Here is a 26,292-nt window from a genome sequence, read left to right as displayed (position 1 = left end):
GAACTTCACAATGGAGTTGGAGCTGAACTTGGCCGCACAGTCGTGTGTGTAGAGTGAGTACAGCAGGGGGCTTAGAACACAGCCCTGGGGGGACCCGATGCTCAGGGTGATGGTGTTGGAGGTCTGACCCCCCACCCTGACCGCCTGGGGTCTTTCACTCAGAAAGTCCAGTACCCAGGCGCTCAGGGTGGAGCTCAGGCCTAGCTCGATCAGCTTGTCCACCAGTCTGGTGGGGACTATGGTGTTGAACGCTGAGCTGTAGTCAATGAACAACAGTCTCACATAGCCCCCCTTCTGACGGTCAAGGTGGGAGAGAGTGCTGTGCAGTACCTGGGAGACCGCGTCATCAGTGGACCTGTTTGTCCTGTATGCAAATTGCATAGGGTCCATATCACTGGGGAGAGAGGCACAAATGTGGTCCTTGACCAGCCTCTCGAAACATTTCATGACCACAGAGGTGAGTGCCACCGGTCTGTAATCATTTGGACATGTTGGGGAGGGTTTCTTCGGTACAGGGATGATGGTAGACATCTTGAAGCAGGCAGGGACTACTGACTCCGCCAGGGATTGATTAAATATGGCGGTGAACACCGGGGCAAGCTGGTTTGCACAGGACTTAAGTATGCGTCCTGTTATACCATCTGGGCCTGCAGCCTTCCTGGTGTTCACCTGCATAAATGCTCTTCTCACACTGTGTTCCGACAACGAGAGAGCGCCCCCGCCCCCCCGCGGTTGCCCCCCCCCCCTCCACAACAGCCGGTGCGCCAGTGACGTCACTAGCCAGAGGGCTAGCGGCGACACTGTCTACACCGAACCGAGCGTAGAAGGAGTTGAGTTTGTCCGCTAGAGAGGCGTCGTCGCTCCCCATTGAGGGGGCGCTGACTTTGTAGTCAGTTATTGTCTTCAGTCCCCTCCACAAGCCTCTTGTGTCGTTTTGTGCCATTTGTGTCTCCAGTTTCTCAGCATATGTCCTCTTAGCAAGTTTAACAGCCTTGCGCAGAGTGTAGACTGAAGCCTTGTACTCTTCCATATTTCCTGACTCTCTGCCCAGGTTATAAGCCGTGGTGCGTGAGTTTAGGGCTGTTCTTATAGTGCTGTCCACCCAAGGTTTCTGGTTTGGGAAAACCCGCGCCTTCTTTGTGAGGACAATGCCGTCTACCACTGTTGCTATGTAACAAACAACGGTATCAGCGTACTCGCTGACGTCACTGGCGCTTCCTTTAAACATGTCCCAGTCTGTATCCGCGAACGCGTTGATATCAGAGCTTACAGCACCCAGTGTCAAGTCTAGTGAGGTGAGCGCGTTCTACTACTTTTTTCTCTTTTTTTAGTACATTAACTTGATTTTCTAGTCGAGTTGAGTTGTTGTATTGTAAAGAATTAAATGACGTTGAGTAAAGATGTAAAGCATGTAATTATATTAACGTTACTGTGTGTTGTAGCTATGTTAATAAATTCTAAATGGCATTAACGTTAGTTGGGTATGTTAGCTAGTATGATAGTCCAGACAAACAAAGCTATTTAGTTAGCTTGCTAGCTATCGTTGGTAATCAAAAGTTGTCTGTATTTAACGTTACCTCAGGATACCACTGTCATTGTATTTAGCTAATGTTGATAGCATTGAATAGCATCAACGCTAGCTGGCTGGCTACAACGAATTATCACAAGCTGGCATCGTAAAATCTCACCAGCCATGGGAATACTTTTTAATCGTCAAGGTAAAAGAGGATTTGTCATGATCAACTGAAGGCGTATGCTATGAAACCGTGGAGGTTCAGTCGCGCACCGTGGGTTTACTGTGGATGTACTGTGCTGTGGATGTACTGTGGCTGTACTGTGGCTGTACTGTGCTGTGGCTGTACTGTACTGTACTGTGGATGTACTGTGCTGTGGATGTATTGTGCTGTGGATGTACTGTGCTGTGGCTGTGCTGTGGATGTACTGTGCTGTGGATGTGCTGTGGATGTACTGTGGATGTACTGGGCAGCTCCCAAGCAAGACTGTGTGTGTATGTACTGTGTGAGTCTCAAGTATTACCAAAAATAGAGTGTGCTCACCCAACCTTAGAAGTAGGGCTGCAACGATTAGTCGACATAATCGACGACGTTGATTATAAGAAATCGTGGACGAGGAATTGTTGCGTCGATTAGTCATTAAAAAAATAAAAATAAAAAAAATTATTATAAATTTTTTTTTGGTACTACCTATCTTTGTGAAAGTGGCTTCTCAGCTCTGGTCCAGCCAGCTGAAGACTTCTTAGCTTAACATAACAGACCGACAGTAAGTTTGGGGGAACTAATGGGATAACTGGGGATGTTGTTTGGTCCTGACAAGAGTCTCAAAGCAACTCTGAGGTCATGCTCAATGTCCAATCTGTTCCTCTGCTCTGTCTTCAGCTGGACCAGAGCTGAGAAGCCACTTTCACAAAGATATGTAGTGCAAAAAAAATATATATATATATCATATATATATATATATATATATTTTTTTTTTATATAATTGTTTTTCGATTAGTCGACTAATCGAAAAAATTATCGACAGATTAGTCGACTACCAAAATAGTCATTAGTTGCAGCCCTACTTAGAAGACAACATTATTAAGTGCACTAAAATAGGCACTGGCTCTTTGAACTTAGTTATGTGTGAAGCTGCTGCATTGCAAACAACACAAAATTAGCCGTTTACTTAATGTAGTTGATTGCATTCACTTTGATGCAACACTAACCTGATCGGACACAGGCAGTTCGGGGAAGTAGGGGATGTTCCTGGCCCACTCTATGGTGCTGAAGAGCAGCCGCGCTGCCAGCTCGCAGATGTTGTCGATCCCCATGGCGTTGTCCGGACCGGCCTGCTGGTTGTACTGGTGTCCGTAGCGGCTGCTGGGGTACGGCTCGGCCCGGAGGAGCTGGGAGATGAGCTCCGACACGGGCTGGCCACCGCCGCCACCGTTGTTGTTGTTGTTGTTGTAGAACTCGCCTCCCCCGAGGCCGCTGGCGCCCCCTATGGGCGTGATGGAGGGACTGAGGCTGGGCTGGGGAGGGATGCGCCCACGCTGGACTGCTGAAGTAGGGATGGGGTGCAAAGGGGGAAGACGTGAAGGGGGAAGGGAGGGAGAGAGGAGAAGGGGAGATGAAAGAGGAAGAGACATGCGAGGAAAGGAGAAAGAAAGGAGCATGAAGGAGAGAAGACATGAGAGAAAGAGGGGAGAGGAGGTGGAGAGAAGGAGCATGAAGGAGAGAAGACGTGAGAGAAAGAGGGGAGAGGAGAGGTGGAGAGAAGAAAGGAGCAGGAAGGAGAAGACAGAGGGAGAGAGAGGGGAGAGGAGAGAACAGGGGCAGAGAGGAGAAGGAGACGAGAAAGCACAGGATAGGAGACAGAGACAAGAGAACAGAGGAGAAGAGGGCAAAAAGGTAGAGGAGAAGATGGATGAGGAGAGAGAGGAGGGGATAAGTCACGGTGGGGGTGGTGGTAGAAGGGGTAGAATAGTGGAGGGAGGGAGATGGTTGAGGGGGGGGGGGGGCATGAAGGAGATTTGGGGGTGTTGAAAAAGAGGGAGGAAAAGTTGAAAGTGAGCACACTCGCTCAGTGGGAGGTCCTTGTCAGATTATCAACAGACGCTCTTGACCAGATTAGGCCCAGTCTAATTCCCGATCAGAAGGAAACACAATGGAAGATCGGGAGGTTTCGTAGAAACGTAGACACTCCTCCTTAGAATGCATTGTATTCACTTTATGTTGCTAGGCAACAGGAACGCCGGCAGCTTGGCCCCTTTACATTTCCGCTTCCTATGCACGTGCGACACTGCATCTAGAAAGGGTTAGCCTATATCATAAACATCTTATCAAATGGGGGTCGTATCTGGGGCTTGATATAGAAATATTTGGGAACCTCTGACAGAGGGCCATGATATAACTAACTAAATTGGGAGTTACAAGGTTTCAATGAGACATCACAGCGACAGGGCTACGCTACGCCAAGGTCATCTCCAGTGGCAACACAAAAGACTGTCGACTTGGGACAAATTGTTCCATTAAAAATTCAATTTCTGGAAGATTAACTCTGCACTGTAACTGAAAGGGGATACATGAGCGCATGGCTAGAGCTGCCGCGATTACCGCATTACCGCGGTATCGCTGTTACATCACGCCCACCGCAGAGTTAGGCTGAATACTAGGGATGCACCGAAATTTCGGCCACCGAAGGTTTTCGGCCGAAAATGGCCAAAAATGCCCTTTCGGCTTTTGGCCGAAAGAGTTTTTTCACCGAAAATATATCACCGAAACAGAAACAACCTGTAACCTAACGCGTGTTGTTGTGATGATGTCATCAAAACGCGGCTTCAGTCATTACATGCTTAACGTGAGCTCTTCAGTCCTGCGTTCTGCAGCCTGTGAAAACTCCTCTTGGGACTCGGGGGAGTCGCGCTGTTTCTATGTAAACTCCCCGCGCAATGCTTTATATCCTTATTTACTATATGCCCGTCGCGGTTAACACTTTGGGTGCCGGGACCCGTCTTTAGACGTCTTTGCTGGCCATGCTAAAGTTGCCGGGGGACGCTGTACGTCGTCTTTATATCAATATTTCAAAAATCTGCGATCGGATTCATAATGTCCCTCCGCTGGCCTGAGATCCACCAGCAGGACCCACTGAGCTCTCTGGCGGTTCAGGAGCGCCATCTGGTGGCCGATCGTGCAACCGCTTAACAGGAAGCGCAGTAGAGGTTGTGCTAGATGTCCGTATTGCTTCCGGCCACTCGGGATAGGTTCCGGCACTCTAGCTCGTCACACTACATAGCGATCGATTGCCAATAACTCGATAAACAACATGATTTGGACGTATATACCATTATACAAGCTGGAGATGGACCGGGTAATAATATATCCCATAATGATAAAATTTCTACTCGACGATGATCGCCCAACGGCGCGCGGAGACTGGGGTGAGTTTCAGCGTGTAACGTTACCGTCTTCGATAATAACTGATATTATCAACATTTGACCCACATTAGATGATTGGTATAACGCTGCCCACGGAATTATAAACGCCCCCTCGCCCATCCGGTCAACATCAGATGACGTGTAGTAACTTCTAGAAGTATGTCTAGTTGGAATTTTTTATATCGCGCTGATTGCCATCAAACTGTATTTCATCATCAATATAATGCATTTGGGGCTATATATCACGTTCTGGAGAAAGCTGCAGAAAGAGATGAAAACATACTTATACATTAGACCATACTTTACTATGAATATGTGAATGAAAAAGTTTAACGTTGCTACACAATGAACAATACATATAGGACTTTGAATGGGCCCTAATAATGGCAATGTAGCAATAGAATTTAAAAAGTTATAGCCCTGCAAAGAAGGGGACTTTCTCCATAGACAAATAGCGCTGGCAATCTATGGTATATCATTAATTTAACCTTAGGCAACCAAAGTGTTAATCACCGAGTGATCTAATATGCATATTCTTCAGAGCGAGAGGGGGGGGGGTTGTGTTTCTCACATTGACGCTGTCTGTCGTTGATAATATAATCTGAAGAGCATTATTATTATTATCATTCTCGAGCATACACGTCGCGCGTCTACTGTGCCAAAGTCAAGAGAGCACATTCATCTGGTCTCTCTCTCTCTCTCTCTCTCTCTCTCTCTCTCTCTCTCTCTCTCTCTGATTGAAAACTTTATTAACAGATTGCAGAATGGGTACAGTACAGCTCAATACACACAATTGTTAAAGGGATGCAGACCAGAGAAAGACTTTCGTCTTGTTTACATCAGGGTCCCCCATTTTCAATTCATCAGGACATATACGACATACATGACATACAGATAGACAGTACTGCTACATCTATACATTTATGACATACCAGATTTGCACATGCAGTACTGTTTGTGATACAAAAAGACCCATAATAGTGATTATTTATTATTTAAGTTAAGTTTTGCCATAATCATATATTTTTCCATAATCAGGTAGCTGAACAACATTGGTAAAGAAAAATCTATTCTATGAATCATTTTCGGCCTTTCGGCATTCGGCCAACTGTTTTCTATTTTCGGTATCGGTTTCGGCCAAGAATTTCCCATTCGGTGCATCCCTACTGAATACTGCATCACCGCTGTTTTTTATAATAATAATAAAGTACCCTGCTCTCGTTGGGCTTGCGGCTCTGCAGATATACCCTACTCCTCTGTCGAGGTTCCAAGCGACCCTATTGGGTACCAGAAAAGTCATGTGAAACACTGCAGACCACCGATTGGTCAGAAGAGAGACGGGTCACACGTTGGAGCGTCCTGCAGTGTGTTACCACCAATCGGCAAGCGCGTATTAGGTTTTTACTTCCTGAATGTCAGCCATTGATCAGAGCTCACAACACGGCTAATACGTTAGCTCCCGCCGGAGTGGATTACCGTCGCTCCTCAGGAGTACTAAACGAGGCATAATGATTTTACTGCAACGAATGTTATAATAAAAGCCCTTCGTTCTATACACTTGTCTGATTGAAAACTTTATTAACAGACCGCAGAATGGGCACAACTCGGCACGCTCTGAGCAAAGAAAGGAACTGAGATATGAATTGAGTAATGCTTGCCTTGCTATGGTCCGGTAAATACGCTGATGTTATTGAACGTGTAACTATATAACGTTAATGCCACAAAACGAATGCCTTTGTAATCATAAGTAGTAACGTTATAATAATAAGAAGAAAGGGTCGGGGGGGTAACCGCCGGGCGCGCCGCTACCACCCCTGCCCGCGACACAGAGTGAACGGCGCACGACCAGAGGGGAGACTTCGAATCAGTGTTTCACTTTCAATAACGAATGCGTGCTTGCCGAATCCCAAACAATATTCATGCTGCAGTGCAAAGTCATCCTCTAAAGATAGACATTTAGACTAGAGGCAGGCTATATGCTATAAAGAGTAGACTACAAAAAAAAATGCATTCAAACTTTTTTTTTTGTGTGTGTGTGTGTGCGGTAATAACCGCAGCGGAAGGAAATATTTTGCAAATTTGTGCGGTAAGGAAAACATCAATACCGCGGCAGCTCTACGCATGGCTATTGTTAACCCTTTGTGAAGACAAAGTGTAGGATTGCTACGGTAACGCCATAGCCGCTTTGTCAAGTCAAGAGTTTTATTTGTCACGGCATACAAGTATACAGTGAAATGCGGGGGGGTCTTGCCCACAACGATTGTGCATAATACAATAATAAGAATCCAATAGAACGACATTGTGCAATAATACAAGTAATCAAAGTAGGGCATATCGGTATATGTACATGAGTTTTTACAGAGCATGGTCGGACATGCTAGGTCATGCGATAGTGCAATACACTACGTATGAGGCACTGGGTCTTTATGTACACTGCTATACAATGCTATATTATACAATCTCAAGTTATACTATACTATTCTTAAAGTGACCTTTCCTTTTGTAAAGTGACCATAAGTGTGAGCGTGTGCAGCATGAGTGTGTGTGTGCTCATGTTAAAGTGGCTGCTAGTGTGTGAGCATGTACAGTGTGTGTGTTGTGTGTGTGCTCATGTGTGCTTGTGTGTGGAGAGTTCAGTGTTCAAGGCTCTGATGGCCTGGGGGAAGAAGCTGAGCCGAAGTCTCTCTGTCATAGTTTAAGTTTAAGTTTATTTGGATCCCCATTAGCCACAGCAGTGCTGGGGCTATTCTTCCTAGGGTCCATAACACGTAAAATACAGTTACAGACTTATACACTCACAACATTCACATGTCATACAGACAATTAAAACAACAATAAAAACCCTAATTCATAATACAATACAACAATATATACGCCTTATGAATTCATAATACAATACAATAATACCTACTCATAATTCATTCATAATACAATACAGCACAATACAGCATAATATACTATTTAGCTTTTACATACATTATCTATGTTCATATCAGCCAATTATACAATCTTTTAATAATATATCTCTAATCAGACACATGCCTTTTCATCTATATATACACCCATCAGACACATACATTTTCATTTACGTACACACTATCTATTAGGGATTAGGGAATGTCAATTTCGTTGGTTGAAAATGTTGTTTTACCACGATTTTGAAACGACATTTACTATTCTTAAATAAACACCTAGTTGCTGGTGTTCGCAGGCGTTTGCCTGACCGCAGCAGCTTGAACAGGCTGTTGTTGGGGTGGTGAGAGTCTTTCATTATTCTTTGATGATGCTCAGTTAAACAATGAGAAAGGGGCGTAGCTTTGATTGATGAGGCAAACGCTATAGCAGTGGCATCGCTACACACACACCATAGAACAATAAGATGGTTGTTTGTCCTTGAGAGTAAGAGGAGATACTATATGTGTGACATACTGCCTAATTGCCTTACCATAGGAGCTAGGCTACATAACCTACCATAGGAGCTAGGCTACATACCGTACCACAGGAGCTAGGCTACATACCTTACCATAGGAGCTAGGAGCCACACTACATAACCTACCATAGGAGCTAGGCTACATACCATACCACAGAAACTAGGCTACATACCTTACCATATGAGCTAGGAGCCACACTACATAACCTACCATAGGAGCTAGGCTACATACCGTACCACAGGAGCTAGGCTACATACCTTACCATAGGAGCTAGGCTACATACCTTACCATAGGAGCTAGGAGCCACACTACATAACCTACCATAGGAGCTAGGCTACATACCGTACCACAGGAGCTAGGCTACATACCTTACCATAGGAGCTAGGCTACATACCTTACCATAGGAGCCACACTACATAATCTACCATAGGATCTACGCTACATACCTTACTACTGGAGCTATGCTACATACCTTACCATAGGAGCTAGGCTACATAACCTACCATAGGAGCTAGGCTACATCCTTACCACAGGAGCTAGGCTACATAACATACCATAGCAGCTAGGAGCCACACTACATAACCTACCATAGGTCCGCTAGGCTACATACCGTACCACAGGAGCTAGGCTACATACCTTACCATAGGAGCTAGGCTACATACCTTTTGCCTAGTTCCGAGCTGAGGGTTTTTTCAACCTGTAACTTGTTCTTGTCAGAGACCAGCAGGGCTGAGTCGTCCGCAAACAGGAACAAGTTGCAGTCACAAGCTGACGACATGTCATTTGCATAAATTAGGAACAGTAGTGGTCCTAGTATGCGTCCTTGTGGAACACCACAGTTCACTGTGAGGGGGGGGGGGGATAGGGTACCGTTTACCTCCACCATCTGTTCTCTCCCCTCCAGGTAGGATTGTATCCAGCTCACTGATAAACTATCAAAACCAATTGCTTTTAGCTTGTCAATCAGAATGGTGTGATTGACAGTGTCGAAGGCCTTTTGTAGGTCTAGCATGACCATGCCACCTACCATAGGAACGCTATATAACCTACCATAGGGCCTAACAAAATAAATTGTTTGGTTCCTGTTGGTTGTCAGTTAAGGCCATGGGTAGGTAGGGAATTTATTTTATTGTATTTTTTATTGAATTTATTGGATAGGGAATTTCTTTATTTAATTAAAATGTTCACGACAACATGGATGCATGTACTCTGCCAACATGTTTAATATCCATAATACTAAAGGTTTGACTAAGATTTTTATGAAACTTTATTGTAAAAAATAATATATATATATATATATATATATATATATATATATATATATATATATATATATATATATTTTTTTTTTTGTTTTTTTTTGGTTACTTTTTTCTTTTTTTACTCATAAAATAAATTGGGTCGCCCCTAAATCGGCAGGGTCGGTCGGCAACCGGAACCAAACCATTTATTTTGATAAGCCTAGGAGCTAGGCTACATACCTTACCATTAGGGGTGTAACGGTACACAAAAAACACGGTACGGTACGTACCTCGGTTTTGAAGTCAAGGTTCGGTACAGGTTTTCAGTACAGTGGGGGAAAGTTTGGCTTTCCATGTTCCACTCAGGGGTGATGTCGTGTGCAGTAACTAATTGTACTTGTAGGGCCGTCAACGAATATTCTATATTGAAATTAATAATCGACTTGTACATTTTTATATTAGATTGTGAAAATAACAGCCCCCGGTGGGTACACTACACAGCCGTTCGGTACGGTAGACACTGAAACGGTTCGGTACGGATACGTGTACCTTTACACCCCTACTTATCATACAGACCATACAAAGAGCACAAGTTGTAATATTTGCAAAATGTCAATTTCATCCAAGGAGGGAAATAATAGCAATATGCTGAATCATTTGTCAACACAGCAGGCCCTTAACTCATTCCCCGCCAACAACGAGTTTACTCGTTATTGGGAGCAGACGCTTGAACGCCAACAACGAGTATACTTGGTGTTACCATAGGGAATGAGTCTGAGTTCGCCAAAGACGGCGGTATCGAGGCAAAACGGCGTTACAGGGATAAAGTTGAACTTCAGTTTGAACAGGCTGACTCTAGAGGCATGTGGCAGGGCCTCAAACAATGACAGATTACAAAGGCACCCCCCTCAAACTGAACAGTGACATCTCCTTAGCAAATGATCTCAATTCCTTCTATGCGAGGTTTGAGGCTGTGAATAACAACACCAGCCTACAAACCACGGCAATGGGGGGGGGGGTCTGCTGATGGAGACTCAGTGTTCAGGGTAACAGAGCATGAGGAGACGGATCTTTAAAAAAGTGAATATCAGGAAGGCAGCAGGACCGGACGGCATCCCCGGCCGCGTCCTAAAAGTCTGTGCCGACCAACTGGCCCCGGTATTCACTGACATCTTCAACCTGTCCTTGGAACAGGCTGTCATCCCCACCCGTCTGAAGAAGTCCACCATCATCCCTGTACCCAAAAAATCTACGCCCGCTTGCCTCAACGACTACCGCCCTGTAGCCCTCACCTCCATAGCCATGAAGTGCTTTGAGAAGCTAGTGAAGGGCTACATCTGTTCCTCCCTCCCCATCAACCTGGACCCTCTGCAATTTGCATATCGCCCCAACAGGTCCACGGAGGACGCCATAGCCCATGTGCTGCACACAGCAGCATCACACCTGGACAAGAGGCAGGGGAACTATGTGAGAATGCTGTTCATCGACTACAGCTCAGCATTCAATACCATAGTCCCCTCCAAACTCATAGCCAAGCTCAGGGACCTGGGCTTGAACTATGACCTCTGCCAGTGGGTCTTGGACTTCCTGACGGGCAGACCCCAGGTGGTAAGGGCAGGCAACTGCACCTCCTCATCCATCACGCTCAACATAGGGGCCCCCCAGGGCTGTGTTCTGAGCCCCCTCCTCTACTCCCTGTACACACATGACTGCGTAGCACAGCGGAACAACAACACCATAGGGCTGGGCGATATGGCCTAAATATGATATCACGATATTTTCTGACCTTTCGGCGATACACGATACGCATCACGATGTTTTTCTTTTTTTCCCCAAACAATTCATTATGAGGCTTACCAAGACAGTATTTGAGTTTGCAAGCTAACATTAAAGACAAAATAAAATACCCATGCATTTAGCATTTTTATATTATATATTAGATTTAGATTATTGGATTATTAGATTATATATTGCATATATTTAGCAATGAGATATTATATGATTTAGATATGAAATATGATGAATTGAAAATGGGGGACCCTGATGTAAACAAGACGAAAGTCTTTCTCTGGTCTGCATCCTCCAGTCCACTGTTGACTGTTGTTGTATTGAGCTGTACTGTATTGTACCCATGCTGCAATCTGTTAATAACGTTCTCATTCATTCAGTCGGCAAACAGAATCATTTTGATTGACAGTCGCGTCTGCCAATTACGTCACATCGCTTGCACCCGCCCTGCTGTTCTTAGCACCAATCGGCAAGCGCGTATTAATTTTTTACTTCCGCCATTCGAGAGCTCAATGACAATAACAATGGCAGCGGTAGCTCGCCGCGGCCGACGTTTAGCTTTTAGCTCCGCAGAAGGACTAAACGACTGGAGGCATAATGATTTTACTGCAACGGATGTTATAATAAAAGCCTTTCCATACATCTGTCTGATTGAAAACTTTATTAACAGACCGCAGAATGGGCACAACTGAGTCAGCACGGGCTGAGATATGAACGTCGACTAACGCTTGCTATATCTAGGTCGACCTCGGTCGTTGCTATGTAAATACGCTGATGTTATTGAAAGTGTAACTATATAACGTTAATGCCACAAAACGAATGCCTTTGTTATCATAAGTAGTAACTTTTGATGCAGTAGTGTGTGTGTGGGGCGGCGCTGTTCAAAAGTGTCAACGTGTGGACCAGATTGACGCGACACAAGCCTCTTGGTCAAAACATCACGATATCCACGATACGTTTAAAAAGTGTATCGTTAATGAACTGTACCCGATATTTATATAATATCGTCATATCGCCCAGCCCTACAACACCATCATCAAATTTGCTGATGACACAGTAGTGGTGGGCCTGATCTCTGCCAACGACGAAAGGGCCTACCTGGAAGAGGTAGAGAACCTGTCACAGTGGTGTCAGGAGAACTGCCTCTCCCTGAATGTCAGCAAAACAAAAGAGATGATTGTGGACTTCAGGAGGTCGGGGGTCAAGGACTACAGCCCCCTCAGCATCGACGGGGCACCGGTTGAGAGAGTGAACAGTTTCAAGTACCTCGGAGCCCACATATCATCATATCATATCACATTGACAGTGTTGTGAAGAAGGCACGACAACGCCTCTACTTCCTCAGGCGCCTAAGGAAGTTCCAAGTCAGTCAGAAGATCCTTAGGAACTTCTACTCATGTACAATAGAGAGCATCCTGACCGGCAACATCACCTCCTGGTTTGGGAATAGCACTGCACAAGGCCGTAGCAGACTACAAAGAGTGACACGTTCAGCCGAACGCACAATTGGAGGGGGGCTTCCCACCCTCCAGAACATTTACAACAAGCGGTGCAAGGGGAAGGCTAAGAGAATTATTAAGGACTCGAGCCACCCGAACAACTGCCTCTTTGAACTGCTGCGGTCAGGCAAGCGATACCGGAGTCTTAAGGCGAGCACAGAAAGACTCAGAAGAAGCTTCTATCCCCAGGCCATCAGGCTGCTAAACGAACAATAAACACTATGCAACAACCATCAAATGCACACAGCACACACACCCACACGCACACACTCACTCAAACAAACAACACACTGCAGCACCCACTCTCCACACTTTAGATCACACAAACACACTTTACACTTTATATTTATTGATAAAGGATTTGCACTACAACTCGTACACCTACTGTAAATTGTACCTAAATTGCACCTCATCCCATTTCTGCCTTGCACTATATAGTATTGTATATTAGTACACTGCACAGTACTGTATATTATATGGTAACTCAGTTACGTCTATTCTGCATCGAACATTGTACATATGTCTAAACTGAACACTGTGACCTCATTTTTTTACTTCTAATTTTACTATGTTATTTTATTTCATACTTATCTTGTCTTGCACAGTCTCTGGAGCGTAACAGTAAGAAGCATTTTGTATAAAAGTATTCTGTACTTCTGTATGACAACTATTAAAGAAACTTGAAACTTGAAACTTGAAACCTTTGAAACCTTGTATCTTGGCCTGTGTAATGGCCAAATGTCTCCGGTTTCACTTTCCCGGTTCCAGTGAAGCGCGTCAAATATCCCGATCCATATGTTGTGGTGGGTTATGCCGTGGACCAAATGGACATCGGATGTACCAGATGGTGATCAAACAATTGGAATATTATTTTTAGAATACTCCTGATCACAGGTAAGGACTATCTTACGTAAATTTTAGCTTGATCCTGCAATGCTTTGTGTACAGGCAAGAAACGGCATCGCTTAGAGTAGGATTCACGTATGAGGCTATAACACAGCCTTTCAGGAATTACCCCAGACCATGCTATAACGATACTTATATTCACCACGGTATAACACGGGAACGTATGGATGGAAAAATTCATTCTTTTTCACATATTGAACGATAGATAGGTGATGTCAAATGTGCCATAGTATTGTATCAATGGCTATAATATAGAATATAGTTAGCTCTACAAACAATGTGACGCACTCGTTTCTTTTAAAGCATGGCAGTGCTATGACGGGCTCCGTCTAATTCCCGGCGGGAATGAGCTAAAGTGCAGGAATGTCTTGTTTTTGATGTTTTACAGGCGAATGCTGCATCTCCTCAACCCAGTAGTAGAGCTGCCGCGGTATTGATCTTTTCCTTACCGCACAAATTTGCGTAATATTTCATACCGCCGCAATATAACCAAAATCTTTTTTTTAAATTGGATTTTTTTTTTTTTTTTTATTATTAGTCTACTCTTTATAGCATATAGCCTGCCTCTAGTCTAAATGTCTATCTTTAGAGGATGACTTTGCAGCATGAATATTGTTTGGGATTCGGCAAGCACGTATTAGTTATTGAAAGTAGGGATGCACCGACATTTCGGCACCGAAAGTTTTCGGCCGAAAATGGCAAAAAATGGCCTTTCGGCTTTCGGCCGAAAGAGTTTTTTCACCGAAAATATATCACCGAAACAGAAACAACCTTGCGTGTTGTTGTGATGATGTCGCGCTGTCGGGAGTCGCGCTGTTTCTATGTAAACTGTGCGCAACGCGTCCAATAAATGCGTCTTTAACATGCTTTATATCCTTATTTACTATATGCCGCGGTAAATCACTGAGTGATCTAATATACAGATTATTCGCGTGTTGTGATGATGTCGCGCTGTCGGGAGTCGCGCTGTTTCTATGTAAACTGCGCGCAACGCGTCAAATAAATGCGTCTTTAACATGCTTTATATCCTTATTTACTATATGCCGCGGTTAATCACTGAGTGATCTAATATGCATATTATTCAGAGCGAGAGGGGGGGGATTGTGTTTCTCACATTGCCGCTGTCTGTCTGTCGCGCGTCTACTGTGCCGAGTCAAGCGAGCACATTCAGCTGGGGACTAGAAAGGTGCGCTCAGTAGAGCACAGATGTCCGCTGCACAGCCAGAGAAAAGATGGAATTAATGTACTGTATGCATTCAGAAGTGCTGAATAAATGTTTTATGGACCCATAATAGTGATTATTTATTATTTAAGTTAAGTTTTGCCATAATCATATATTTACCATAATCATAATGTTCCACAACATTGGTAAAAAAAAATCTATTCTATGAATCATTTTCGGCCTTTCGGCTTTCGGCCAACTGTTTTCTATTTTCGGTATCGGTTTCGGCCAAGAATTTCCCATTCGGTGCATCCCTAATTGAAAGTGAAACACGGATTCGAAGTCTCCCCTCTGGTCGTGCGCCGTTCACTCGTGTCGCGGGCAGGGGTGGTAGGCTGGTAGCGCCCGGTGGTTAACCCCCCCGACCCTTTCTTCTTCTTATTATTATTATAAAGTTACTACTTATGATTAACAAAGGCATTCGTTTTGTGGCATTAACGTTATATAGTTACACGTTCAATAACATCAGCGTATTTACCGGACCATAGCAAGGCAAGCATTACTCAATTCATATCTCCGTTGTGCCCATTCTGCGGTCTGTTAATAAAGTTTTCAATCAGACAAGTGTATAGAACGAAGGGCTTTTATTATAACATTCTTTGCAGTAAAATCATTATGCCTCGTTTAGTACTCCTGTCGACTGGAGCTCTGGTAGTCCACTCCGGCGGGGAGCTAATGTTATTAGCCTTGTTGTGATCAATGGCTAACATCCAGGAAGTAAAAACCGAATAGGTGCTTGCCGATTGGTGGTAACAGCAGAGGCGGGTGCAAGCGGTGTGACGTAATTGGCAGATTCGACTGTCAATCAAAATGTTTCCGTTGCATTGCTTTGGTTGAGAGTATTATTATAAAAAACAGTGTTGCGCTACCCAGTAGCGCATCTTCCGTTACCGAAGGTAAAATCCAATGTTATTATTATAATAACGTTAGCGCCACGCATGCAGCCATAGCAGACGATTTGATTAATTGACTAGGAAAAACACTCCATCACGTTACTAGCTAAAACTGTCTACCTGCCGACAGGAAGGCAACACTATAGAGTCTGTGCGGAACCAATATTCAAGTTCAAGTTTCTTTAATAGTTGTCATACAGAAGTACAGAATACTTTTATACAAAATGCTTCTTACTGTTACGCTCCAGAGACTGTGCTAGACAAGATAAGTATGAAATAAAATAGTATAGCATGTAAAATAGAAGTAAAAATAAGGTCACAGTGTTCAGTATAGACATATGTACAATGTTTGATGCAGAATAGAAGTAACTGAGTTACCATACAATATACAATATACTATGCAATGTACTAATATACAATACTATATAGTGCAAAGCAGAAATGGGATGAGGTACAATTTAGGTACAATTTACAGTAAGGTGTACAAGTTGTAGTGCAAATCCTTTACCAATAAATATAAAGTGTGTTTAGGTGATCTAAAGTGTGGAGAATGGGTGCTGCAGTGTGTTGTTTGTTTAAAGTGAGTGTGGGTGTGTGTGCTGTGTGCATTTGATGGTTGTTGCATAGTGTTTATTGTTCGTTGAGCAGCCTGATGGCCTGGGGATAGAAGCTTCTTCTGAGTCTCTGTGCTCGCCTTAAGACTCCGGTATTGCTTGCCTGACCGCAGCAGTTCAAAGAGGCAGTTGTTCGGGTGGCTGGAGTCCTTGATGATTCTCTTAGCCTTACCCCTGCACCGCTTGTTGTAAATGTTCTGGAGGGTGGGAAGCCCCCCTCCAATTGTGCGTTCGGCTGAACGTGTCACTCTTTGTAGTCTGCTACGGTCTTGTGCAGTGCTATTCCCAAACCAGGAGGTGATGTTGCCAGTCAGGATGCTCTCTATTGTACATGAGTAGAAGTTCTTAAGGATCTTCTGACTGACTTGGAACTTCCTTAGGCGTTGTCGTGCCTTCTTCACAACACTGTCAATGTGTGTGGTCCATGTCAAGTCCTCGGATATGTGGGCTCCGAGGTACTTGAAACTGTTCACTCTCTCAACCTGTAGTCCTTGACCCCCGACTACCTGAAGTCCACAATCATCTCTTTTGTTTTGCTGACGTTCAGGGAGAGGCAGTTCTCCTGACACCACTGTGACAGATTCTCTACCTCTTCCAGGTAGGCCCTCTCGTCGTTGGCAGAGATCAGGCCCACCACTACTGTGTCATCAGCAAATTTGATGATTGTGTTGTTGTTCCGCTGTGCCACGCAGCGGAACACAGCCCTGGGGGGCCCCTATGTTGAGCGTGATGGATGAGGAGGTGCAGTTGCCTGCTCTTACCACCTGGGGTCTGCCCCGTCAGGAAGTCCAAGACCCACTGGCAAAGGTCATAGTTCAAGCCCAGGTCCCTGAGCTTGGCTATGAGTTTGGAGGGGACTATGGTATTGAATGCTGAGCTGTAGTTGATGAACAGCATTCTCACATAGTTCCCCTGCCTCTTGTCCAGGTGTGATGCTGCTGTGTGCAGCACATGGGCTATGGCGTCCTCCGTGGACCTGTTAGGGCGGTATGCAAATTGCAGGGGGTCCAGGTTGATGGGGAGGGAGGAACAGATGTAGCCCTTCACTAGCTTCTCAAAGCACGTCATGGCTATGGAGGCGAGAGCTACAGGGCGGTAGTCGTTGAGGCAAGCAGGCGTAGATTTTTTGGGTACAGGGATGATGGTGGACTTCTTCAGACAGGTGGGGATGACAGCCTGTTCTAAGGACAGGTTAAAGATGTCAGTGAATACCGGGGCCAGTTGGTCGGCACAGACTTTTAGGACGCGGCCGGGGATGCCGTCCGGTCCTGCTGCCTTCCTGATATTCCCTTCCTGATATTCCGCCTCACCTCATGCTCGGTTACCCTGAACACTGAGTCTCCATCAGCAGACCCCCCCCCCCATTGCCGTGGCTTGTAGGCTGGTGTTGTTATTCACAGCCTCAAACCTCGCATAGAAGGTATTGAGAACATTTGCTAAGGAGATGTCACTGTTCAGTTTGAGGGAGGTGCCTTTGTAATCTGTCATTGTTCTGAGGCCCTGCCACATACCTCTAGTCAGCCTGTTCAAACTGAAGTTCAACTTTATCCCTATAACGCCGTTTTGCCTCCATTACTGCTCTCCTGACGTTGTATCTTGCCGTCTTGTGTTCATCCATGTTGCCTGTCACAAGCCCGGTGTTGTAGGCTGAGGTGCGCACTTTCAGAGCCTCACGGACGGATTTATCTACCCAGGGCTTTTGATTTGGGTAGATTCTAATTGTGGTAGAGGGGATTGTTTCTTCTACCAGAGTACAGACAAAGTCAAGCACCGTTTCAGTGTATTCGTTAATATTGGCTGTGTTATCACGGAATACATTCCAGTCTGTGCATTCAAGTGCAGCCTGGAGTGTCTCCTCTGACGTCACAGTCCAACGCTTAACCTCTCGCGATACTACCAGTGTTCGCTTAAGACTCCGTTTATATTTTGGCAAAAGAAAGATGACGGCGTGATCGGACTTACCGAATGGACTAAGAGCCTGTGACTTGTACCCATTCTTAAATTGCGAGTATACATGGTCTAATATGTTCTCGCCTCTGGTGGGACAGGTCACATGCTGATAGAAATTCGGCAACACCTTTTTAAGACGCGCGCTGTTGTAATCGCCCAGAACCAAAATGGCAGCGTCAACGTTAGCTATCTGTAGTTTGTTTACCTCGTCGTGTAGCTTTGAAAGTGCGGCCCCAGTGTTTGCTTGTGGTGGAATGTATACTCCGATCATGATGATGGACGTTAGCTCCCTCGGGAGAAAGAAGGGTCGGCATTTGATGGTGATATACTCCAGGTCTGGGGAGCAGTGGTTAGACAATTCCTTTGCGTTGCCTATATCGCACCACTCCTTGTTTACCATGAAAGCTATGCCGCCTCCTTTCGTCTTTAGTGATTCTTCTGCCGTTCGGTCCTTGCGGAGAACGAAGAAGTGATCTGACGGTTCTATTGCATGGTTTGGGACGTCTGGAGACAGCCAAGTCTCTGTGAAACAGAGGACGTTGCAGTCCCAAATGTCCCTCTGGAATTGGATCCGTGCTCTGATGTCGTTTGTTTCCTATCGATTGCACATTGGCCAACAATATGCTGGGCAATGTGGTTCTGTGTCGCTTGGATCTCAATCTGTTTCGGACGCCGGCTCTTCTACCTCGTCGTCGCGCCTTTTCCTTGCTTCGGCCGCAACAAAGGATCTCCGCTGGCCACTGTTGTTGTTCAGCAATCCGATCCAGAGAGCAATCTAGTTGGTAAGTTTTCCTTAATCCAATGTCAATGAGTGACTGACGGTCATACACATATAATGCACCAACAGTTGGTGCAAATAAAACTATAAAAATTAACAAAAGTAAGCACAGTCTCGACGGAGCTAACAGAAAGGCGGCCGGTTGGAGCAGCGCCATTCTCTCTTTTTCCCAACAGTTCCGTAGGTGAATACATTTTTTTGTGTGTATTTTTCTGACATGAGGGCTCAACAATAAATGACAATCAGAAATAAGTTGCATGTTGTTATTCTAACCAGCTTAGTTCTGTTGCATTCCCACAATATATGTTCTGTAGGGAGATGACAAAGGCTCTCAACTAGGGATGTCCGATATTATCGGCCGATATTGGCATAAAAATGTGATATAAGTCCGTGGCCGACGTTAAATCATTTATGTAGTATGGGTGACATGTTGATCAGAGCAGTTTATATGTATAATAATAATCAAACACGCTGAAACTCACCGCAGCTTCCTCGTAGCGTTGGGCGATCAGCGTGGAGCAGAAAGTTCGCTATTATGGGATGTCGATCTTGTTGGTCCAGTTCCAGGTTGTATAATACTATATACGTCCAAATCATGTTGTTTATCGAGTTATTGGCAACGGATCGCTATCCAGTGTATCAAGCTGGAGTCCCGCGAGCGATAGCGAGTCGCCGGACGAAATATGGGTGAGCACCACTTCCGGCCGCTCACTTCCGGTTTTGGCACCTCGCCGATCGGCCACCAGATGGCAGTCTTGCACCGTTGGAGAGTTGAGAGGAGCTCTACTACAGCACCCGTCAAGTCTCCGTGGGTGAAATATGATTGCCATGACAGATTTTTTAAATATTGATCTCAAAGACGCTGTACGACGTCATTGGCAGATTACGCATGGCGAGGAATGACGTCTAAACACGTCATTGGCGATCAAAGGGTTAACATTGAAAACCCTGTTAAATGCCAGCACCCACTTCAATGATAGTGTTGTGAACGCATATTCTCTCTCTTAAATTAGGGCTGTGTCTAATCTGCCTGTCGTTTATCAATGACTTGTTTGCAGTCAACATTGTCGAAACGGATTGTTTTTTTATCGGTTCATTTTCGTTTTATAGCATTTTGAAAAGCCCTCGTTTTCAAGGAAAATATATAGATTCCGTGATAAACAGCATTTACTGGAATATTCTAGAATACACAAAAACGCTGTCATTTTTCGGCCTATTTATGAATCGTTTTTCAAATAAACGCTAGATTATCGATAGTATATGTGTACTTATGCACGCTATTGATTCGGGCTGAAAAATCGATTCTCTCATTTCCTGATCAGGAATCACCGCGCAGACACACACGCATAGGGAAAAAGCTTATATCTCCGTGAAAACAGGTCTGATTATCCTAAGACTGGTCAAATAGATTCCTTACCTGAGATCAGATGTTATCCAAAAAGATTATTCCAATTCCTGATCGCCATTCCAAATATCGATCACGCTTATTGATTACAGTGTTGGTACTGTAAATACATAATCGTCGCTGTTCTGAGGGCCGGCGATCACTTGGTCTCTTCAGATGCCTTGACGGAAAAATAAAATGAGCAAACTAACCACTCCCCCTGCATCAGTCTGAACTAATGGGGTGCAGTTACACAGGGAGAGACGATAGGGGGCGGTATCTTCCCAATTGAGCTCAGAGAGACTCTGCAGCACTAAACAGAGGCTCGATTGATGAAATATGAATTCAAATCGCCAATAAAAAAAATAAAAATGCAAACAGACGATATATGTCGTTGGTGGCACTCAACTGGTGGCATGAACTAACGACTTATAGCGTTGGTGGCATCCAACGTGTTAATATTGCTATTCTGGCCAATACCGATATTTACCGATGTCGATATCTCTGTATAGAAAACACTTTTTTTATGATAATCAAATAAAGAGCTATTTTCCAAAACGCATTTTCTTTTTACTTTTGTAACTTATTTTCAGAAATGAGTGATATTTTGAAACTATTTAACCCATTCTCCGCCAATCACATGTTAAGGCAGGTTTCTCCGCCATGCGTTGTCTGCCAATCACGCCGTAAGGCGTGTTTGAGATCAATATTTCATATTTTCGTCATGGTATTCATATTTCACCCACGGAGTTTTGGCTGATGCTGTCTGAGCCATCACAACTCTGAAACGCTTCAATACCGCCACCTGGTGGCCGATCGGCGAGTTGCCAAACCGGAAGTGCCCATTGGAGCTCGGTCCGTCCCCTATTTTCCTCCGGCCACTCGTTTATCGTCCCGGGGCTCAATACAGACACCGTGGATATGGATCTTTGCCATAACTCAATAATCAACATGATTTGGACGTGTATTAGTAATATACAAACCGGAAATGGATCGCATCGATCAACATCCCATAATTGGGATCCGTTTGCTCCACTCTCATCGCCCAACGCTACAAGGAGACTGACGTGAGTTTCAGCCAGGGTTAGAAGAAAAAAAAATTAAGGGCTTTTTTTGCCCCCCTTAATTGATTTTCGGGGGCTTTTTTTTGTATTTCGGGGGCACAACATTTTTATAATGAAAATTACCATAAAGATTATAAAACATTGTTGACACTTTTTTTTACAGTCTTCGTCCCCATGTTTGATAACGTAATGTTAATGTCTCCATATATAGGGCTCTACGCTAACCTTTTTCCCAAGGAGCACATGTGCTCCTAAATAAAATGTTAATAAATAAAATCTAAATACAAATTTAGGAGCACACAAAGAAATTTAGGAGCACAGTGACAATTGTTCAAGTAACACACACACACACACACGATGTGTGACATGGCTTGGTTTCATGTTTTGAGGTACCTTCAATTATCTGTAAATAATACATACATACTCTATCTAAATAGATTAAATATGATTGTCCCTGAGGGCAAGTTGTGTTGTTGTCTTGATATATCTACAAATAGCAGACGAATAGCCGGTTGCCTCTGGATCAGGGGTGGCCAACCAGTCAGAGACTAAGAGCCACAAAAATTACTGTGGTACCACAAAGAGCCACACCATATACCAGCGTTTCTCAACCTTTTTTTTCAGTCACGGCACCCTTCATGTGTTTATAGGTCTCACCCTCTGGCCTCTGAAGTTGCTAATGTCTTTTTTTATTTGGGCCTCACAGGGTTAAAAGTACCCTGTGAGACCCACGGTTGCAAAATTACAAAATCACTTTTAGCCATTTAAAAAAATAATGTTTATTTAAAAAATGTTAAAGGGGAACTATTTTACTATTTCTTTCACTATTTGGGCACTTTTACACAATTCCTGTGAGTCTATGGAACACCTAGGTTTTTTTCAAAAAAAAATGCATTGTTTTGTATTTCTAATCAAGTACTAAAAACCGCATTTTTCTACCTCAAGATCTTAAGCCGTTTTGAGGCTGGGCTCCAACCACTGTGTGGCCTGGTGCCAACTGCCACATCAACTGCCACATTATTATGCAGCTGAGAAATCTCTGACATCACAGATATGCACATTTTCAGATGACTCAGTTCAGTGAGGGTGAATATTGTGAGAGGAGAATTGTAAGAATTCGCCAATATGAGAATTAGAGACATATATCCTATTGATATAAGTCCACATAGCTAAGAAACAATGGTAAACACTGAAAAAAGCCATTTATAAGATAGTTCCCCTTTAAGCACATGTATAGTCAATTGGTCCTGTTGTTCAGCCTCACAATGCTATTTGATAGTAAATATGTTTATATGTCCCACCCTCTGGCCTCTGAAGTTGCTAATTTCTTTTTAATTTGGGCCTCACAGGGTTAACCTCTTAAGCCCGAGATATACAGTAAAAGTGTATATTTTCAGCATTACGTTTGTTTACCAATTATTTTAACTGTTATTAGTGAAATATAAGATTATAGAAATCTCAGGGCATTGAGTCGGAAACCGGCGCATATTGACAGGAGGAAGTGGCACAGCCAAAAGTGAGTGTAGTCTTTTGAAGGAAGAGACTCAGGGCTTTCAAATTTCGAAAAACTACCCTACCCAGCTCACACCAGCCCCTGTCAATCATCTGACTTCTGGATTTACTTTTTAATTTCTCTTATTTTTTGGGATTATCTCCCACAAACCTGAACGTTATTGCCATAAAACAGAACACAGTTAGTTTCTCTACCTTTCTGTGAACGTCTTGCAAAAAACGGTGTTGCAATATGATGAAAAATGGTGGAGAAATTTACATTATAAAAAAGATGGCAGAATTCAGTACTGTATCTACAAAACCTTCTGTTTAATCATCTTCCCTTTATTCATTTGCTTAGATTTTTCAGGTCTGGTCAATTTTAGCATGGTGTTATTTACAGTCAAAGATAAATTTATTTTTAAATAGAATTGATATTCTCCTTTGGTTCATTACAATTTACTCAAGCCTAGTAACAGACACACTATTTCTGACACTGATCCATATATGTCCCTAGATTCAGATACCAAGAACATGCAAATGGACCATTTAAAAAAAAATTGTAAATGTTTATTCTACGTCCTTATGGAATGAGTGACGTAAAAAAAATAAAAAAAAGTAAAAAAAATAAAAAAAAAGTAAAAAAGAAATTAAAGAAAATATTTTTTTTTTGTTTTTTTTTATGGATGAAAGAGCCGCACATTGACGGGCAAAGAGCCGCATGCGGCTCGCGAGCCGCGGGTTGGCCACCCCTGCTCTGGATCAATGAATGTCTAATATTATTAGCCATTTTATTTTTAACATCCCTAATTCCAACAGTCAAGAGGCTCGTTTCAAATTGATACACGAAAAACCCCACACACGCAACAACATCCACCTCAAACACAACAAAAGAACAGAGCATCTCATGAACGTATTATGTCATGGACTCTATGGACTGTCAGCTGAACTCGCACCAATGCATAGGGAAATAGTCAGACATCCCAGAATTATTTCATAATACAAGTTTTGAATGGACGTTTGGATTAAAATCATCAGGAAGACAGCACTGGAACGTTTGTGAGTATAGGCTCTGGCCAGATCTATCAATGAAATACGTTGCGCGCTCAGCGCTGTGGAATGAAGGAAATGCGCATCGGGATCGGATTTGGATGTTATTATTTGAAGTTGTGTTACAAATGGAACGGTCTTTCCCCGCCGAACACAAGTTACTTAACGTTACACAGGTCGCGCTATGCAGATGCTTAGCTTGCTAACGTTAAGATAGCAGTGTAACTTAAGTTACACTATGCATGCTTGATGAAAGCAGAGCAGAGCTCTCTGTCTGTCTGCGTTCGCACCTCTCAAGCACCCAGTAATACGCAGAGGGCCCCGCCTCCCTCCCTCCTTGCATTCCACCCAAAAACTGAATTTCAGTCCAGTTTCTGAACTATTAACAGCGGAGCTGTTTTGTAATCTTCACTCATCTCGCACACTGCAAGTAAATGATTTTTCCGGTTCGCACACACACATATTATTAGGGGCAAATACGAGGGAAATCCTCGCACTGTAGAGCATAATTATATATATAATTAGTAAACTGTCTGGGGCTTTTCTTGCCCCCCTTAACTGATTTTCGAGGGCATTTGGACAATTTTCGAGGGCATTTTGCCCCAAGCCCCCGTTAATTTCGAACCCTGGTTTCAGCGTTTTTCTTTATCATTTTCGATACAAACTGCTCTGATCAATATATCACCCATACTACATAAATCATTTAACGTCGGTCATTGAATTATAAACGACCCCCCCCCCCTCCGTTCACCCGCAGATGATCAGTCATGACGTTTAGGATCATGTACAGTTGACATTTTTAATATAGCATGGATCGGTATCAAACTGCATTTGATAATCTAATATATGCATTAGGCTTGGGCGGTATGACGGTATTAAGGTATACCGGGGTATTTAGAGATACCGACGGTATTGATTCAATACCGTCCGTCACCGTCAAAATCACAGATGCGCTTCAGTTTCTATAACAGTGAAACAGAGTTTTGAGTGTAGTGCACACACTGAGTGTAGTGCACACATGCGCCAGCAGAGGGCGAGACCGCTCTAGTGGAGCGAGTGGGTCACAACGGTGTTCACGGTTTACGGTAATGTTGCGACAGTGCTGTGAAAATACCGTAAAGCGTTGGTTGTGACGAGAGTTGGTGTGTGTTGTTGTCGAGTGGTGCACTGGTGGAGCAAGCAAATAATCCGTCTCTTATTATATGTGAACTAAAGAGTACAAGGTTTACACAACAGCCCCCACCCGCCTTTTTATTGTATTTGTACCGTCCTGTACTATCCGCTGTCAGCTGTTTATCTCTCTCTGTGAGCTACTGAGCTTGAATAACGCGTTAGCTCACGTTAACTAGCGTTAGCTCTGCGGCTAATCTTAGATTACCCTGAACTAAATCAATGACTAGGTTATAAAGCATTCGAGTAGTTTTCACTGCACATAGAAGTAGCCAAACAACGGGAGCATTTCGGGAGCATACCAAAACCCAGGCAATTTCTAGCCCTTAAGGAATCAAATAGTCTGCCATGGCTAGATGCTAACGCTAAAACGGTGCAGGCTTCTACCGGTGCGGGACTACCATTCTGAGAGCTGACGATGATTTGTTTACTTGGTAACTCGGGTTGGGTTGCCCCCCCCCCCCCGCTGATGAATGAAAGTCATACCGTCATATACCGTGCACCGCGGTATTAGGCAATCAAGGTATAACGGTATGAAAAAAGTCATACCGCCCAAGCCTAATATGCATTTATGCCTATATCTCACGTTCTATGAAATACTGCAGAAACGATAAAAACATATTTATACTCTAGACCAGGGGTTCTCAACCTTTCTGCTGCCAAGGCACCCCTGTGTCCAATAAAACATTCCAGGGCACCCCTACATACGATAAAGACGTTTCCGGTCCTGTCTTTTTTGCTAAAATGATGACAAAAGTGCTTGCTTTCAAAATAACGTTTATTTAACCCATTGAAACCGGGAAACACATTTGTGTGTATATGCAGGCTATATAATGCATTATTACCAGGCGTTTCAGGTCTAAATGTATAAATA

The 26,292-nt window shown here is 43.8% G+C and overlaps 1 protein-coding gene across 2 annotated transcripts in view; it reads right to left on the bottom strand.

Annotated features, from left to right (window-relative positions):
• nr2f6a (nuclear receptor subfamily 2, group F, member 6a) overlaps positions 1-26,292 on the bottom strand; it is a 62,135-nt gene that overhangs the window by 22,946 nt on the left and 12,897 nt on the right. The window contains exon 4 of one of the 2 annotated variants that reach the window (XM_084327482.1): positions 2,726-3,060. In XM_084327482.1, coding sequence (XP_084183608.1) covers positions 2,726-3,060 — 335 coding nt within the window. The remainder of the gene's footprint in view (positions 1-2,725; positions 3,061-26,292) is intronic. The other variant, XM_084327483.1, reaches the window with a different exon arrangement.

This window comes from Notolepis coatsorum (assembly GCF_963971535.1).
Source record: "Notolepis coatsorum genome assembly, chromosome: 13".
Lineage (NCBI taxonomy): Eukaryota > Metazoa > Chordata > Actinopteri > Aulopiformes > Paralepididae > Notolepis > Notolepis coatsorum.
The sequence above is the reverse complement of the archived record's forward strand: the minus strand, read 5'-3'. Positions and strand labels throughout refer to the sequence as shown.